At 47.3% G+C, this 14,563-nt stretch overlaps 2 protein-coding genes across 6 annotated transcripts in view; one reads left to right on the top strand and one right to left on the bottom strand.

Moving 5' to 3' along the window:
* PBX3 (PBX homeobox 3) overlaps positions 1 to 8,994 on the bottom strand; it is a 116,283-nt gene extending 107,289 nt beyond the window's left edge. For all 4 annotated transcript variants that reach the window (XM_050907756.1, XM_050907758.1, XM_050907755.1 and 1 more), the window contains exons 1-2: positions 8,798 to 8,994; positions 7,691 to 7,764 (exon numbers count right to left, since the gene is read on the bottom strand). In XM_050907756.1, the coding sequence (XP_050763713.1) occupies positions 7,691 to 7,764; positions 8,798 to 8,994 (271 nt within the window). The remainder of the gene's footprint in view (positions 1 to 7,690; positions 7,765 to 8,797) is intronic.
* Positions 8,995 to 13,244: 4,250 nt separating this feature from the next.
* MAPKAP1 (MAPK associated protein 1) overlaps positions 13,245 to 14,563 on the top strand; it is a 109,943-nt gene continuing 108,624 nt past the window's right edge. For both annotated transcript variants that reach the window (XM_050908053.1, XM_050908052.1), the window contains exon 1: positions 13,245 to 13,308. The gene's annotated coding sequence lies outside the window, so the exon portion shown is untranslated. The remainder of the gene's footprint in view (positions 13,309 to 14,563) is intronic.

Below are 14,563 nucleotides of genomic sequence, written 5' to 3'. Positions count from 1 at the left end.
AAATATACGTGTGATTTACATAAGAAACGATGGGAAATGCTGTGAGTGAGTGGGGGTGATAAATGTCCAAGGCCCTATCGGCCAGGAATCCGAGCCGACCATTTGACTTCAGCTGGTCGGGCCCTCATTATCCCAATCCCAAAACCAGGAGAACTGGCAAAACCACCTCCACACAGGTATAGTTCTCAGCACAGGAGCGGTTAGCAGTCAGAGAGGTTATAATACAAAGCTGTAAGATATATCTAAAATAATACCACAAAAATCAGATGACACAAAGAATTCTAATACTTTCCTTTTGTTAAGATACAGTAACTGAGAATACAATGAAATTCTTCATGTTCAGTATCTCCCATTAGATCAATTAATATTCAGAGAAAGGCTTTAACATGAAGTTTAAATAATCATAGAAGGAGAAAAAGAACCACCAATGTTCTAGAAGCTTCTCTAGACCTTTCAATCAATTTTATTTATATGCAAAACCAAGAGAAACTCAGAAAAAACAAAGCTCCTCCTGATGCTAAAGCTCTCAATTTACTGACAGGCAAATGGCTTCATGCTGCCACTTAATCTCATTTCTTGCATAATGCCCTCTAATTAGCATATCAAAGTGAATTAATACTTCTAGGGCATTAGCAATGGGAAAATCTGCTCCAGGCTTCACAATAGCAGTTAAGCAAGAGCCAAGAAATCCTCAAAAACACCACAAACCACTTTGCATTGCAAAACTGTTCAATTTATTTATCCTCTCTCTCTAAACACTTTTACCGCACACTGTTTTACTACTGTTCACCAAACAAAATGATAATTGCCAAAGTTACCAGCATCTGTAATGCCTGTTTAGAATCTTAATTTAGATTGTATACTTGAAGATCTCTAGATGCTTTCATTGACCCCATCATATACAACAGGATATACTGAAAAACTGTCGTTCTTTTAAAAAATGCCATCAGGATAATATTATTAAATTCCATTTTCCACTTACAATAAAGAATTACAAATTAAATAATATATGAAAAAGCCACCTGCTGGACAATGAGGAATGAGAGATTAGCTTTAAATGTTGATGCATGACTTAAGTATAGCAAAAGGTTTTGACCTGTAAACACATGATACAAAACCACCCCCCTTTCCAAGTGATTGATTTGTAGGACGCATGATATTCAGTGATTCATATATTGTTACAAGTTCATATGACTGTGCAACATGCATTGAACTGATCGTTAACAAAAGAATTTAAAGTAAAATACCTAAAACAGTATAAAATTAAAGTGCATAATTATTTTTACTATATGCTTTTATGCAAAACATGCTATTTTATCCAATTCCTGAAGCAATAAACACATTATAGCTGTTACAATCAGACATCAGACCATTTCTTCTTTAAAAAATATTTTCAGAATCTACTTTCAATCACAGGTCACTTTGCAAAATATAAACTGTAATTTATAAACAAGGACTAAAAAACCCTGAAACTTCATCATCTTAGTGCTCCCCATCAATCTTTAAAAACAGAAAAAGAACGTTAAGAGGAAAAAAACCCAAAAAACCCCAAACCTCAACACTAGTACACCCACCCTAAACCCAAGAAGGGGGCTGGTGCACTAACGGAAGGCTAATAACAAAGAGTAGAAGAAAATGCCGGGGTCAGTGGGTTTTTCCACATTTCTGTTTGCAACATGAAGGGGAAAAAAAAGTAGGGGAGTAACAAAATAAATTACGATGGGTATTTATCTAGTAGTTTGAGCCTTCTTAAAGAATGTGCATTATTGAAAAATATATAGCATTCAAGTACCAGGCTTCATTTCCTTTCATATTTAATTCCCTGTTTACTTCCACTGTAAAGACAGCATTATGGAGGAGCTCTAATGTCCAGCTGAGAAGCACAATTCATCTGCTTGGCTGATGAACTACTCCAACTTTATAAAAGCATGAACTATAAGAGCTGACAGAAACTTTAATAATTTATATTAAATATTGATGTGAATTATTTACTCCATTCATACTTAAAGACATGAATTGCCTACCAGAGAAAAGCAAATGTGACAAAAGGTCAACATGATGGTGAAAAAAGGCAGGCTGTGTCAGGCATGTGTTATCTGAACCATGCTGATCACCTTGATAAGCGAATAGCATTAAACATGACTGCTGAGAAAACAAACAAAGCATTCTTCTCAGGGTGTCAATTCATGGAATACAAACAGCTACATCTAATTCTACCAATGATACCAGGACAGCAAAACTCCACTCGGGGCTCCGCAGATTTGGACGCGCTAGTACACAGATTCAGTATTCATTCCTGCAATTCATAAAAATATTCATCGAACCATCGTATGCATGATGTGCAAGGAATTGAAAAACAGTCTAAAAATTGAGGACGGATACAAACTGGACTCTCTCGTGCTCTACTATATAATTATTAATATTGCCTTCACATGTATTTAAATATTGTGTTACATTTGTAACAATTTAGTATGTCTAATTCTGCTTATATTTGTCTACGGTAGACTGCAAATATCATTATATTAATGTTTCACACAAATCAATATTTAAATTGAAAAAAGACAGCATAATATCCATATCATACAACTTTTTCATTGAAAGCTGTAGGAATAGAGCTTGATAAATGTGTTAAATCCTGCAAAAAAAAAAAAAAAAAGACCCTTTTGCATTCACTACATGCTATTATAATAATTTATCCCTGAATGCAAAAATTCCTGAACTTACAACAAGCATCCTAAAATACACCACACAGTAACTCATATAATTTAGTATTTTCAGATAAGCAAGAAATGTGTCAAATTCAAAAATAAAATGAAGGACATGAAGAATAGCTATAAAATAAAATAAATCCCTGGTCCTAGTTAAATTAGTATTGACAAGTAGGTCCAAATTTATCCTCTACGGAAGGGGGAGGGAAAAAAAAAAAAGATCTGGAAACACTGATCCTGGTAATCAATGTGAAGATTGTTATTTAAATATAGCAAGAGGCACTAACAATGGTAAGGTCTAAAGGTATGGTGTAGTTACAGGTTCTGTAAGACAAAGTATCATGAATTTCTCTAATGAAAATAATCACCAAAGCCGCCTGTTTTCCTAACCAGAGAAGTACCCTGTTGGAAATCCACCAAAGAAATAGAATTTTGATAATGAATGTGTTTGAAACAGATGACCAAATGACAATCAAGATACTTTATTCCGTTTATTTTTTCCTAGTAGGACATTTATGAAGAAAAGCAATGTCATTGCCATAAGGACAGTGTAAATGACCTAACATTCTACTGCACGTCATCATTTGTAATACATTTGCTGACAATTAAAAAAAAAAAAAACCACTCAAAAGTATAACCAATGGTTAAGTGAAAAATCTTGGATACTGAAGCATGAGAAAGGAAACAAAAGCTAAATAATTTAAACTGAAGAAAAGATGCACACACATAAATACACAATGCTTACTTCCTTATGTAGTCAGGGTAAATCAAAAATATGTATTTAGCAGCTTGAAAAAAACACCAGGACTGCACATAAATATTTTAAACAGCTAAACTGAATAACAATAACATCACAGCTGATATTTAGAAAATAGCTAACATACATATGTACATACATACACATACATATATATGTATGCTATCAGTGCCATTTCATTGTTCCATTTGAATCCTTTAATGTTCAGACAGGATTGCTAGGATTGGGTATTATTATATATTATTGCAAGTTGTTGGCGCTAAATGATAGTTTACAAACACTGAAAAGTTGAAATTTGTGAAATGCAAGGGAAGAGTCCTGTGATTCCATTTTTAAATAACCAGTGAAGAAAGGGGTTAACATTTTCAAATTCTGCTAGCAGACAAGGCAAAAAGCAAGTCCTTCTCAAACGAGTTACCTAACAGGCGGTTTACAGATTTTGCAGCATATTGACAAGGGGCGTTCCTAAAAGAGTTGGGCCATTTTCATCAATAAGGAGCTCTGCAGCAAGTAAGGGCACCATACAGCCCTTTAATCATCGGAATGGCATCGTATGGCTATTTACAGTTGTAGCAATAAAAAGAAAGGTTTTAGCTTACATGGGGAACAGCAAGAAATTAACCCCGCGGTTAACGTCACTATTTGTCTGGTTTTTGTATCTTTTTTTTTTTTTTCATTCTTCAAAACAAAATTCTGCACAAGGGGAGAATGTTCTTAATGAACATTTTCCTCCTCTCTCTTTAGACATAAAAAATAGTTCAACCAGCCCAACCAGCCAAGCAGGCCTTTCTCTTCCCCTGCGGACACCTCCTGCAGTCGAGAAGTTCATTAAGTTTTATGATCTTCCCAAGTCAGTCCTGCTTATAAGCCTCACAAAGGCCACAAATCTGGCAAACCATCATGTATGCCATTAGGCTTTACTAGTAAATGAATGCTATTTAGGGTTTGTGGTGACAGTAAATTAGGGTTTGGTTGGCAGCTATCATTGTTTCCGTTGGGCTTATAGAAATAAATAAATAAATGTATACATGTACTCATATACGCACATGCATTCAGACATTTTTATAAACGTGTGTTCCTAGCTATACAAATGATTTTTAAAGACAAAAACCCAAATCATCTATCAACACAATCCAGGACCTAATAACATGTCATTCCACTGGGAAGTAATTGCAATTCCCTAACCATTTTAAGACTGTAAGAATTAATATATTTTCATTTCTATCTCCATGAGAATAACCAGTACCTCAGGTATAGCAACGTCCTAATGGAGGCTTAATCAAATTACAAATCTGAAGGATTTTTAGTCAGTAAAAAAGAGCTATTAAAAAAAAAAAAAAGGCGCAAATCAGTGTTTGATTCCTACTGGTAGGCGCGTAAGGAGACAGACTGTTACACAGGTATGCAACAGATGTGAGCGTGCATTAAGAATGCAACTTTAACACTTCCGAGCAACACCTCAAGAGAACAAGTAAAATACAACAAAATAGAGTCAATAGGCTCTCACTGGCTTATCTTCATATTTTATTGGAGGGGCTTCGGTAGAACTTTGGCTATCATTTTTCTTTGAACTAATTAAAAAAATAAGTGGCAGTTTCTTTATGAAAACCATGCTACCTTGTGGTTGCCTCTAAGAATGCACGTATCTATTAATATCTGTAAAGCTCTTAAATGTATTATGCAGCACTTTTTAAAATGTTAAAATGTTAAAAAAGAAATGTCAGGCTAAATTCAGTAAGCTCAGTGATTTGCTTTGTACATGGTAAATACCTCACAGGAAAAAAAAAAAAAATCTTCAGCTCCTAACCCTAAGTGAGACAGAGACAGAGGCTTTTAAAAATGTGATGCATTCATTAACCCTTGCAGGAAAGTGTCAGAGTTGCTCTACCTAAACTGAGGATTCCTCTACGTGTTCTCTCACGACCAGTCTCACAAAGTCCTCGCTGAGTGTACTGAAAACTACTAAAATATAAAAAAATACATAATTCAATATAAAAATGACTTAAATATTGCATTACTTATTTCAGAACAGACATGACTGCAATTACACTTTATGTATAGGCTACAGTCTCCCTCCTCACCTCTCGTCTTTCTCACAGAAGGAGGTAGCGATAAAGCCATCACGGCAATTCCCACTGCCAACACCAAGGTAAACTTTGGTTCTGATTAAAAAGAATTAAATACCGGCGCATGACCCAGTTGCAGGCAGATTTAAGTACTCGGACCACAAGACAATGCAGAGTACCAGGGGGAGCGGGGGGGACCTCTGCTTTAATTGCATCCCAGACTGTTCACCCTTCCAGTTAAGAATTGTTTGAGCCGTTTCCTACAAAAACAGCTTACAGAAAATATGCTAGAATTTATTTTCACGTCGTCTTTGCTTTACACGCTAACTAAAGCCTACACAGACATTTCATCTCAACTGGGAGACCCTGAGTGAAGGTCCCCCTCCGGGAACAGTTTTTGGTGGGGGTGTGGATTCATTTCCATCAATCACCCGGTGCATTAATCCTGTCCCTCCTGTGCTGCCGGGGCTGGCAGGATCTTGCCTTTGGGCAGGCGGACGCCTTCACTCTTTGTTGGTTCTCAGCGATTTCACAAAAGAGATAACTTGCAAACTTGGCTCGACTACTTGCAGCACAAAGGCAGGATCCCAACTTGTAAGTTATCACTGAAACACCCCGAAACGTTTCAGAGCACAAAGTCTCTTGTCAGGTTCCCTCTCGCCTCCGAGACGGCGGTGGCCTCACCAAACACCCTCTGCCAGTAATCCCCGCTGCTGAAAGGACTTGGGTTTTTCTTCGCAGCTCACCTCTCACATGTGGCTGACTATACTTTCCTTTCAAAACACTGAGGCTAAGCCCTCTGCAAATAAAGTGATCGCAGGACCTACGCCTGCCTCCTTAATTGAAATCTGCCTGCTGCAAAATGTCTGAACATCGAGGGCAGGTTGCTTGGCTGGCTCCAGAGCAGGACAGGCAAAAAGTTTAGGGAAAGGCAGAAAACAACCACAAGCCAAAGGACGGAAAGGGGTTACGAGCTGATCGAGGCAAAACGTAGGTAGGTGGGGAGGGAGGGCAGAAGGGGGATCATTCCCCTTATCCCGGGTAATATAATGCAATATAAAGCAGAATCAATCTTAATATTCACAACACAGTCAATACCCTAGTGCTTAGCTGTCAGCAGAAACTGAAGTGGATCCCCGGTAGCAAAGAAACCCTTGGACATAAAGCACCATAATTTACTGAGAACTGTGCACTTTTAGGCTTCTCAGCTGAGATTTGCAATGATTTCACGTTTGTTCTTTTCGTCTCTAGTCTTTATTTTTTCAGCGTGCAATTAAAGGGAATGTGATTGAATATCAAATACAGCTAAAAAGCCAGCCAATGCATGTATTTATTTTTAAAGCCAGATCATAATAAATGTTCTTATTGTCGCAATACAAAGCAGAATACTTTGCAAATTTTCTTCTTTAAAAAAAATTCTCTGTAAATTCGGTGATGTGAAAAAATTGCAAAAAAAAACCCCTAAAATGCCTCTAAAAAACCCGCAGAGTTTATTAGTGTCGCATTAATGTCGAAAGAAAATATTTTTTGTACTTTTCCGATGAAAATTTTTGGCGTTCAAAACATCATCGCCCAAGAGCAACTCGAGCTTCGCCGCACCCTACACAAATCTGGGGTCAAAGCATCCATCACTTGGCATTCCTCAGGGTCTCTGTGGAAGTCTCCTTCCCCTGCTCTGCTGACAGGGGTTCAGCTTTGCTCTCCCCAAACCCGGGCAGCGCACACCCTCAGAAACTTTATCGTCCCCGCTGCGTGCTACGCATCCCGGGGCGGGGGGGTAGGGGGGGGGTAAAGATGTGAGGTAACACAGACCGGACAAGTATTTTGCTAAGTGTTCTGACGGTAAAAAAAGGCAGCCCGGGCGCTAACGGGGCACCTCCGGAGCTGTGAGGAGAGCGGCGGGGGATTCTCCACCGCGCCATTTCACAGCGAGTCAGCCTGACCGGGCCGCCGTCGCCGGGATGGGTCGGCGGGCCCCTCAACTCAACGGGGCGGATCGAACCCCTCACCGGGCAGCTCGCTACACACCACCCCGGTCCGGTGGCGTGAAGGGCCGGCAGACGGCCGGCACCGTCCCCGCCGGCGGGCAGCGGCGGGTGGAAGGAAGGAGGGATCAAGATGGCTGCGGCGGCGGTGGCGGCGGCGCGGGCGGCCCTTACCTGTTTTCTCCTTGATCTCGCAGAGGACACTGAACAAGGCGGGTTTCATCCTGTGGCAGTTCAGTGCGTGTTTCCTGAAAGAGAGCAGAATACAAGCGGTTAACGCGGCGTTTCAAGCAACATGGCGCCTTCCCCGAGAAGGATCCCCTTATCGTCGTCGTCGTCCCCCTCCCTTTTTCCCTACCCGCCAGACCCGCGGCCCGGCGCCGGGAGCCACCGGTCGGTGGCTCCCGGCGCCGGGCCGCGGGTCTGGCGGGCGGAGGGGAGCGGGTAGCGGGGGGCGAGGGGCGGGGGGGGGGGGGGGAAGCCGGGGTTCCCTCGCCCAGCCGCGGCTGCCGGGTCTCTCTTTCCCTCATCCCTCTTGACTTTTATACCGAATTATCTTTGTGCAAATGCCGCCCGACCGAGGGGTATAAATCAAACCCACCCCCCCCCCTTGTCCCCGGTACGATCCGTCCTGCGATATTATAACTGATTTATTAAGATTTTTTGGGGGGGGTGGGCGGAGGAGGAGGGGGGAAACTTGCAGAGTTAACATTCTTTGTTTTTTGTATTTACTGTGATTTAAAACAGCCAGGGGTTTTGTGTTTTGTTGTTGTTCCCCCCCCCCCCCCCCCCCCCCCGCAGCAATATCTTGTCAGGTTTGTAATTCATCTGCCGCCACTTCGGGGGCAGGGAGGCAAGAAAAAGAAAGAAAGGAAAAAAAAAAAGTTGCACTCCTCAGGAGAGCGCAGAGCCGACCGACGGACGGACAGACGGACAGGCAGCGGCTCTGAGGCCGGTGTCCGCCGGACAGTGTCCAACGGGAAACGGGCAGGGATCAGCCGCAGCCTCCCGCGCACCGGAGCGACGGCATAAGCATCGCATACTTATATATTTATTTTACATATCTCTATTAAAAAAAACATCATTAAATAGCAACTTTGGCTCTGCCTTGGCTGCTTGCAATTTCCCCTACGGCGCCAAGAAGTTGCTCTAATTGTGAGACTCTCCGCAGAGGAGCAGGAAGGAGAGAAACAAAAACCACACACACACACGAGAAAAAAAAAACAGGGGGAGGGGGGAAAGAAAAAAAAAAAAGACAAGGTTTAATTAGACGAAACCAACTTTGCTTGTGCCTCATCCAGGCTTTGGTCAGTGATGGTCATGATCTGATGGAGGATGTCGCCGATGTCCTGCTTCCTGCCGTCGCCGTCTGCCCCTTCGTGTCCGTGGGGAGGAGGCAGGGCCATGCCCCCCTGCACCGAGTGGCCGGCCAGGTTCACGCCGGCCAGAGTCTGCAGCATCCTGGACTGATCGTCCATGCCTCTGCCGCGGCCCGGGCCGCGCTGCCGGGGCGGGAGGAGCGCCGGGCTTCGGGGAGAGAGCGAGCGCCGATCCGGCTCTGGCTCCCGGAGTCAGCCTCAGTTCCTGACTCCTTATTTCGCTCTTGCACACACACACCAAAAAAAGAAGAAGAAGGAAAAAAAAAAAGGGGGGGGGGGGAAGCCAAACAAAACAACAACAACGAAAAATCAGTATTTGTGTTTTGACCGGATCTCAGCTGTTTATTCCACTCTCTTCTCCTTCCCAGTGCAGTAAATCACTCTCTTCTTTAGTTACAGTCTTCTTTCATCATCATCATATTTGTGGCTTGGATAAATGAGTTGATAAGATTTCTTTGCAGTTTTCTTTTCCTGGTACAATCTTCCTCCAAAGCTTTTTTTTTTTTTTCCTTTTTTATTTTTATTGTTGCTTTTTATGTCTTTCCCCACTTGTCCAAAAATCTTCTTTGCAAAAAGGCAAAATTTAAAAAAAAAAAAAACAAACAACAAAATCAAAAAACTCGCTTTCAAATCCTTAAGAAGTTAGGAGGGTGGCAAACAGCAAAAACCACAACAAACCCGGCGAACACCCCCACCCCCAAATTGCAACATAAAAAAAGCCAAGAAAACACAATCACAGAGGGGAGAAAAAAAAAAAAATTAATCGCCCTCCCCCCCAAAAATAACAAACGATCCCAAGTCTGTGCAACGGGGGTAAAACAGCAGCAATCAAAAGTTTGAACTTGTGCAAAGAAAAGAGCGGAAATAACGGGGCAAGAACTGTAAAAAAATTAATTACACACTCTCTGCAAAGCAATGTGCAAAAATATCAGCCCGCTGGAATTTATGAGCCCCGCCGCCCGGTGCCTGTGTGTGTTTTATGTTGTTTGATGGCCGCTCCGGTGAGGGATTGACAGCCTGCCAACGCCACTCACTCACCGCAGACGTGTCACCCTGTGAAGGAGGAGAGCGGCCGCGCGCGAGAGGGACGCGGAGCCCGCCGCGCCCCGCCCGCCGCCCCGCCCCGCCCCTCCCGCGGGACGCCGCGCCGCCCCGCCCCGCGGTCCGCCCCGCCCCACCGGGCGGGGCCGCCGCCGCCGCCGCCACCGCCCCGCCCGGGGCCGCCCGCCTCACGGGTCCGGCTCCGCGGGGCCGCTCTCCCGCCGGGCCGAGCGGCGGCGGCGCTCCCGGGGAGGGAGGGGGGGGGGGCGGCCTCGGCTGGGAGCGGCGGGCGCGGCGGCCAATCGCAGCGCGCGGGGGCGGGCGCCGGCGGCGGCGCTGGCCACTCAGCCTGCGCGGGGCGGTGCCGCGCCCGCCTGCTCTCGCGCAGGCCCCGCCCCCCGGCTGAGAAACTTCTGATTGGGCTGTTCGAACAGTCACGTGGCCGGGGCGAACGCCGCTCCGGCCCCGCCCCTCCCGTTGCTATGGTAACCCGCGGGCTGAGGCCTCGCGTTTCCTCTCAGCGCCGCCGCTGCCGGGCCGGGCCGGTCCCCGGCACCTCCTGCGGTGGCCCCGGCCTGGAAGCAGCCCCCGGGTCCGGCCCGCCGCGCCTGCGAGCCCGGGTACCGGCGGGAGGCTGGCCTTGCCCCGGGGCCGGGAACTTCGGCCGTGCGGTGGAGAGCGGGCACGGGATGGAGAGGCCCCGGGCGGAGGTGGTCTGTTCGTTGTCGTTCTGTGTGGCCGTGCCCTGAGCGCGTTCCTGGCGGACAAGCCCTGTCAAGAGGCAGGGGCCTTCAGGGAGGATTTTCCGGCGCAGCAAGCTGTGCTTGCAAGGGTGCCGCTTCAGAATCCCGATTTTTATTTCAGATCTGTCTTTTTGCATATATGCATAGACTGCCAGAAATGTGGAGAGAAAAAAATATGTATATCAAGAATAATTAAGACTTCATTCTGTAAAGGGGTTATCTTCAGATCATTGCCAACCCCCCCCCCCAAATTGTTCTTACGTAGAGCACCTGCCCCACGCAAGGGCAGTCAGAAGTTACTTTAATTCTGATCAATTTTCTTCACATTTTGGGTAGTGTGTAACAAACTATCGCTACAGAGACTGCTCAAGGAAGGGAAAACCACCTGTAGCATGGTGATAAAGAGCCACAGTAGCAATTAAAGTGATACTTAATTTGTTGTATGTACTTTATCTGCGATGGACAGTTTCAGTTGAAAGAAGTCATGTCCAAACTAAAATCTCATCCTCGTCTCTCTGACATTCTGTGGATGTATGGCTGACAACTCCGACTCAGCGTGGCTAAAACAGAGCTCTTAATCTTTCTCCTTGGCTTCCGCTTGCCTCTTCGCTCAATCACAGTTGACATCACCATCATCATACCTTCGCTCAGGACTGTAACTTGGATGTCATCTGTTTCATTTGGAACCCTTAAGCACGTCTCACAGGGGTTACATTTAACTCTTGTGGTTTACTTCTGGTTAACATAACTACGCTTTTACTGTCCCTCCAAGCAATTAGCATGTTCATTCAAATTCTAATTATCTTCCATCTTGATTACTGTACCATTTTCTGATCTGAGCAAACGTGTTCTCAGCGTCATCCAGCTTTATTAAGAGTGCTTCTCCAAAGATCTTTTTTATTACTATTATTCTGAATATTTCACAGATCAGTTTGCATTTGTCCACCGACGGCAAGGCTTCACAGAAGAGATGAGCAGTTCTCATGGCTACCTGGCACTGGAACGAACAGGACGGTGCTCCCCGGTGCCAGCTCTGGTACTCGTCTCGCCCCACGGTGATCCGGTTCGCCTCACCAAATCAGCAGAAAGTTGCTCTTCTGGGTTATTTTTTCCTACTGGTTTATCAGGCTGAGTCAAGTAATTCCAGCATGAGATGACTGCTGCAGAATGGCGCTCTCTGCTCTGCTGTGCCTCCCGGTTATGGCCTTACGCTCCCTGTGACCTGCCATTTGCTAGAGCAGTTCCAGCTCCTCGTCTTCACTCAGCCGCTGACGCCGGCCGTTATTATCTGCTCTTCACAGAATCGAAGGCGTATCTCCGCTCAGGTGCCTTTGGTGGCACTCTGTAACGCTCTTCACCGTCCTCCTGTACCGTCCTTCTCAAAGGTCGCTTCTTGTTGATGTGCGCAGCTGCTTAGAGACGGCGAGGTCACAGTTTGCTGAGGAATTAACCAATATTATCTCATTATTTCCGCAGGAGATTGCGGAGGCAGACTGCATCAGTGAGTCTGGTACGAGATGACACAAACGCACGGCCAATAGGCCGCCAACAGACACCGAAAAGAAAACGAGTCCTGGCAGTACCCGGTAACGTCTCCGGTCCTGGCTGGCGTGGAGGTCTGAGGCGATGGGACCAGGGAGGGTGGCTGGGCTCCGCCGCGCGCTCCGAGCGGCACCTCCTGTCCTCGGTGCCGGAGCCAAGACCCGAGTTAGACGGAGCACCGGTCTCACCCAGGAGGACGTTTGTCACGGTTTTAAGCACGGCCAGCACGGTTAATTACTTGCTTTTGCAACAGTTACCTCTGTTTAAACGCATCCTGTTCGTGCTCGCGTACCTGGTGCTATGTGGAAGGTTTGGTTTCAAACCACAAAATAAATACAAATCCCATGCTGTTTTAAACAAGAAAAAGCGATTTTGGAAATAAAACTGCTGCCATCGCAATCAGAAAAGCGCCCCGTTTCTTTATTTGCAATCAGAAGCACAGCTGAAAGCTGCCGCTACCACAGGTTTCGTCGTTAACGCCCCGGACGTTCCGGGAGGCTGGGCGCCGGTTTCTGCTGCAGTTCCTCGCTGACCGGACCAGTTTAACTGCAAAACTCGCAAGCCCCTCGCTGCTCGGTGAAACACCGTACGCAGAGCGAACCCCGGTGCCTGCGGCAGCCGCCCCCCCCCCCCCCCCCGCACGGCCGCACGCCCCCCGCCACCGCCCGGTCGTTCCGCACCCCCGGACCCGGTGCTGGACTCAAGCGCGACGCGAACTCGTGGCACCGGTGGGTCTCGAAGCACCGAGCAGCCCCCGCGGGACGCGGGGCCCAGCCGGGCGCCGTGCCCTCACCGCCCTGCGCCCGCCGAGCCCGCTGCCGAGCCGGAAGCCAGGCCGAGCGCTCGCCGCTCCGGTACGGCCGCTCCGCGCCCCCACCGGCGCATGCGCACGTCAGTACCGCCGCCGTCGGCGTCATTTCCGGAGGTGGTGCTTCCGGGTCGCGGCACGGCCCAGCGCTCCCCGTTCCGCGGCGTCCTCCGGCCCCGGAAGCGGCTGCCCCAGCCCGCCGGCGGGGGAGGCGGCGGCGGCGGCGGCGCCCGGCCCGGCCCCGGCCCGGCCCCACGGAGCGGCACAGCGGCGAAGCCTGTAAGTGCGGAGGCGTGCGGGGTCCTCGCCCCAGCGCCGCGGTGGGTGTCGCAGAGGGGCGGTCCGGGGCCCGGCTGCGGGGTGCCTGCCCGGTACCGGCCGGCGGCTCTCCTGGGGCGTCCCACTGGTTGACGGAGGCAGAGGCGCTCCGTGCTGTAACTCCTCCTTTATTTCTTTTAATAAAAGTCTGTGGCAAATGCGCGGGATGAAGTAGCATGTCACAGGGAAGCGTGAGCCATTACAGTACTGGCGAGATCCTCCTGAGAATAAAAGGACCCGAGGGTTCCCGGTGCGTCTGCAGCCAGGTCTGCCTGCTGCCGCGGGGAGCTCCGGGCCTCTGCCTCTCCTGAGGAGCAAGGCAGGGGTAACGTCCCTCTGCGGAGCAAGGCGCTGCAGCCGGCGAGCTGCGGTTGGGGTGAACAGAACCGCTCAGATGGGCACCCGGCAGTAAAGCTTGAAGGGAAAAATAGGTAAGTGGAACGTGTGGCTCGGCTCTTAGAGTGGGGCGTGCGGTAAAGCAGGCAGACAGGTAAGGGAATTCCAGGGGCTGCACTGGACACGCTCCACGCCCGATCGGGGGCTGGAGGCCCGCCGTGTGCCTTGGGGTCTCTTCTGGCCCGGTGCTGTCGCTTCATCCAAATTAACGATTGCGCACTTCATAACTTTGTCTCTTGGCCGCTTCTACAGCCTGCAGGTTATTGCTCTGACTGCCTGGCTGTTTGCAAGATGAGCGCTGTTAGCGTGGTCGCACTTGAACGTGTTGCTGGATTGTGTTCTCGTTTTTTCGCGTGCACGGCGAGCGGCGATCAGAACTAGCAGTCTCACCGCAGGAATAGCGGTGAGGGAGTGAGAAGTGGTTTCTAGGAGATAAAACAGTAAGAGTGGATTTCAGTGTTAGTGGAAGTTTAGTGATCGTCTAAATGAGAAATGCTACAGCCGAGCTTGGATTTTCTGAGTATGTTCTACACGATTTTAGATTTCAGGGGATTATCAGGTAGGTGCAAGGTTGGGAATTAAACTCTCTCAGTGATTTTTTCAAATTCAGAGCAAATCTGTTCACGGACACTTTTTTGGGTTAGATTAAAAAAATTGAGAGCGCTGTCTGCATATAGACTTGTACAGAAATAGCTGAAGCGGTGAATTAGAACCAATTTAGTACATCTCTTTCTCAGTCATGTTTCAGGTCTGCCTTATTGCACCCTTTCATCCTCTGTTTATTGCTTTAACTGTTTCACCCAGCTGCAACAAATAACAA

Source organism: Gymnogyps californianus, chromosome 18, assembly GCF_018139145.2.
Source record: "Gymnogyps californianus isolate 813 chromosome 18, ASM1813914v2, whole genome shotgun sequence".
NCBI lineage: Eukaryota > Metazoa > Chordata > Aves > Accipitriformes > Cathartidae > Gymnogyps > Gymnogyps californianus.
The sequence above is the reverse complement of the archived record's forward strand: the minus strand, read 5'-3'. Positions and strand labels throughout refer to the sequence as shown.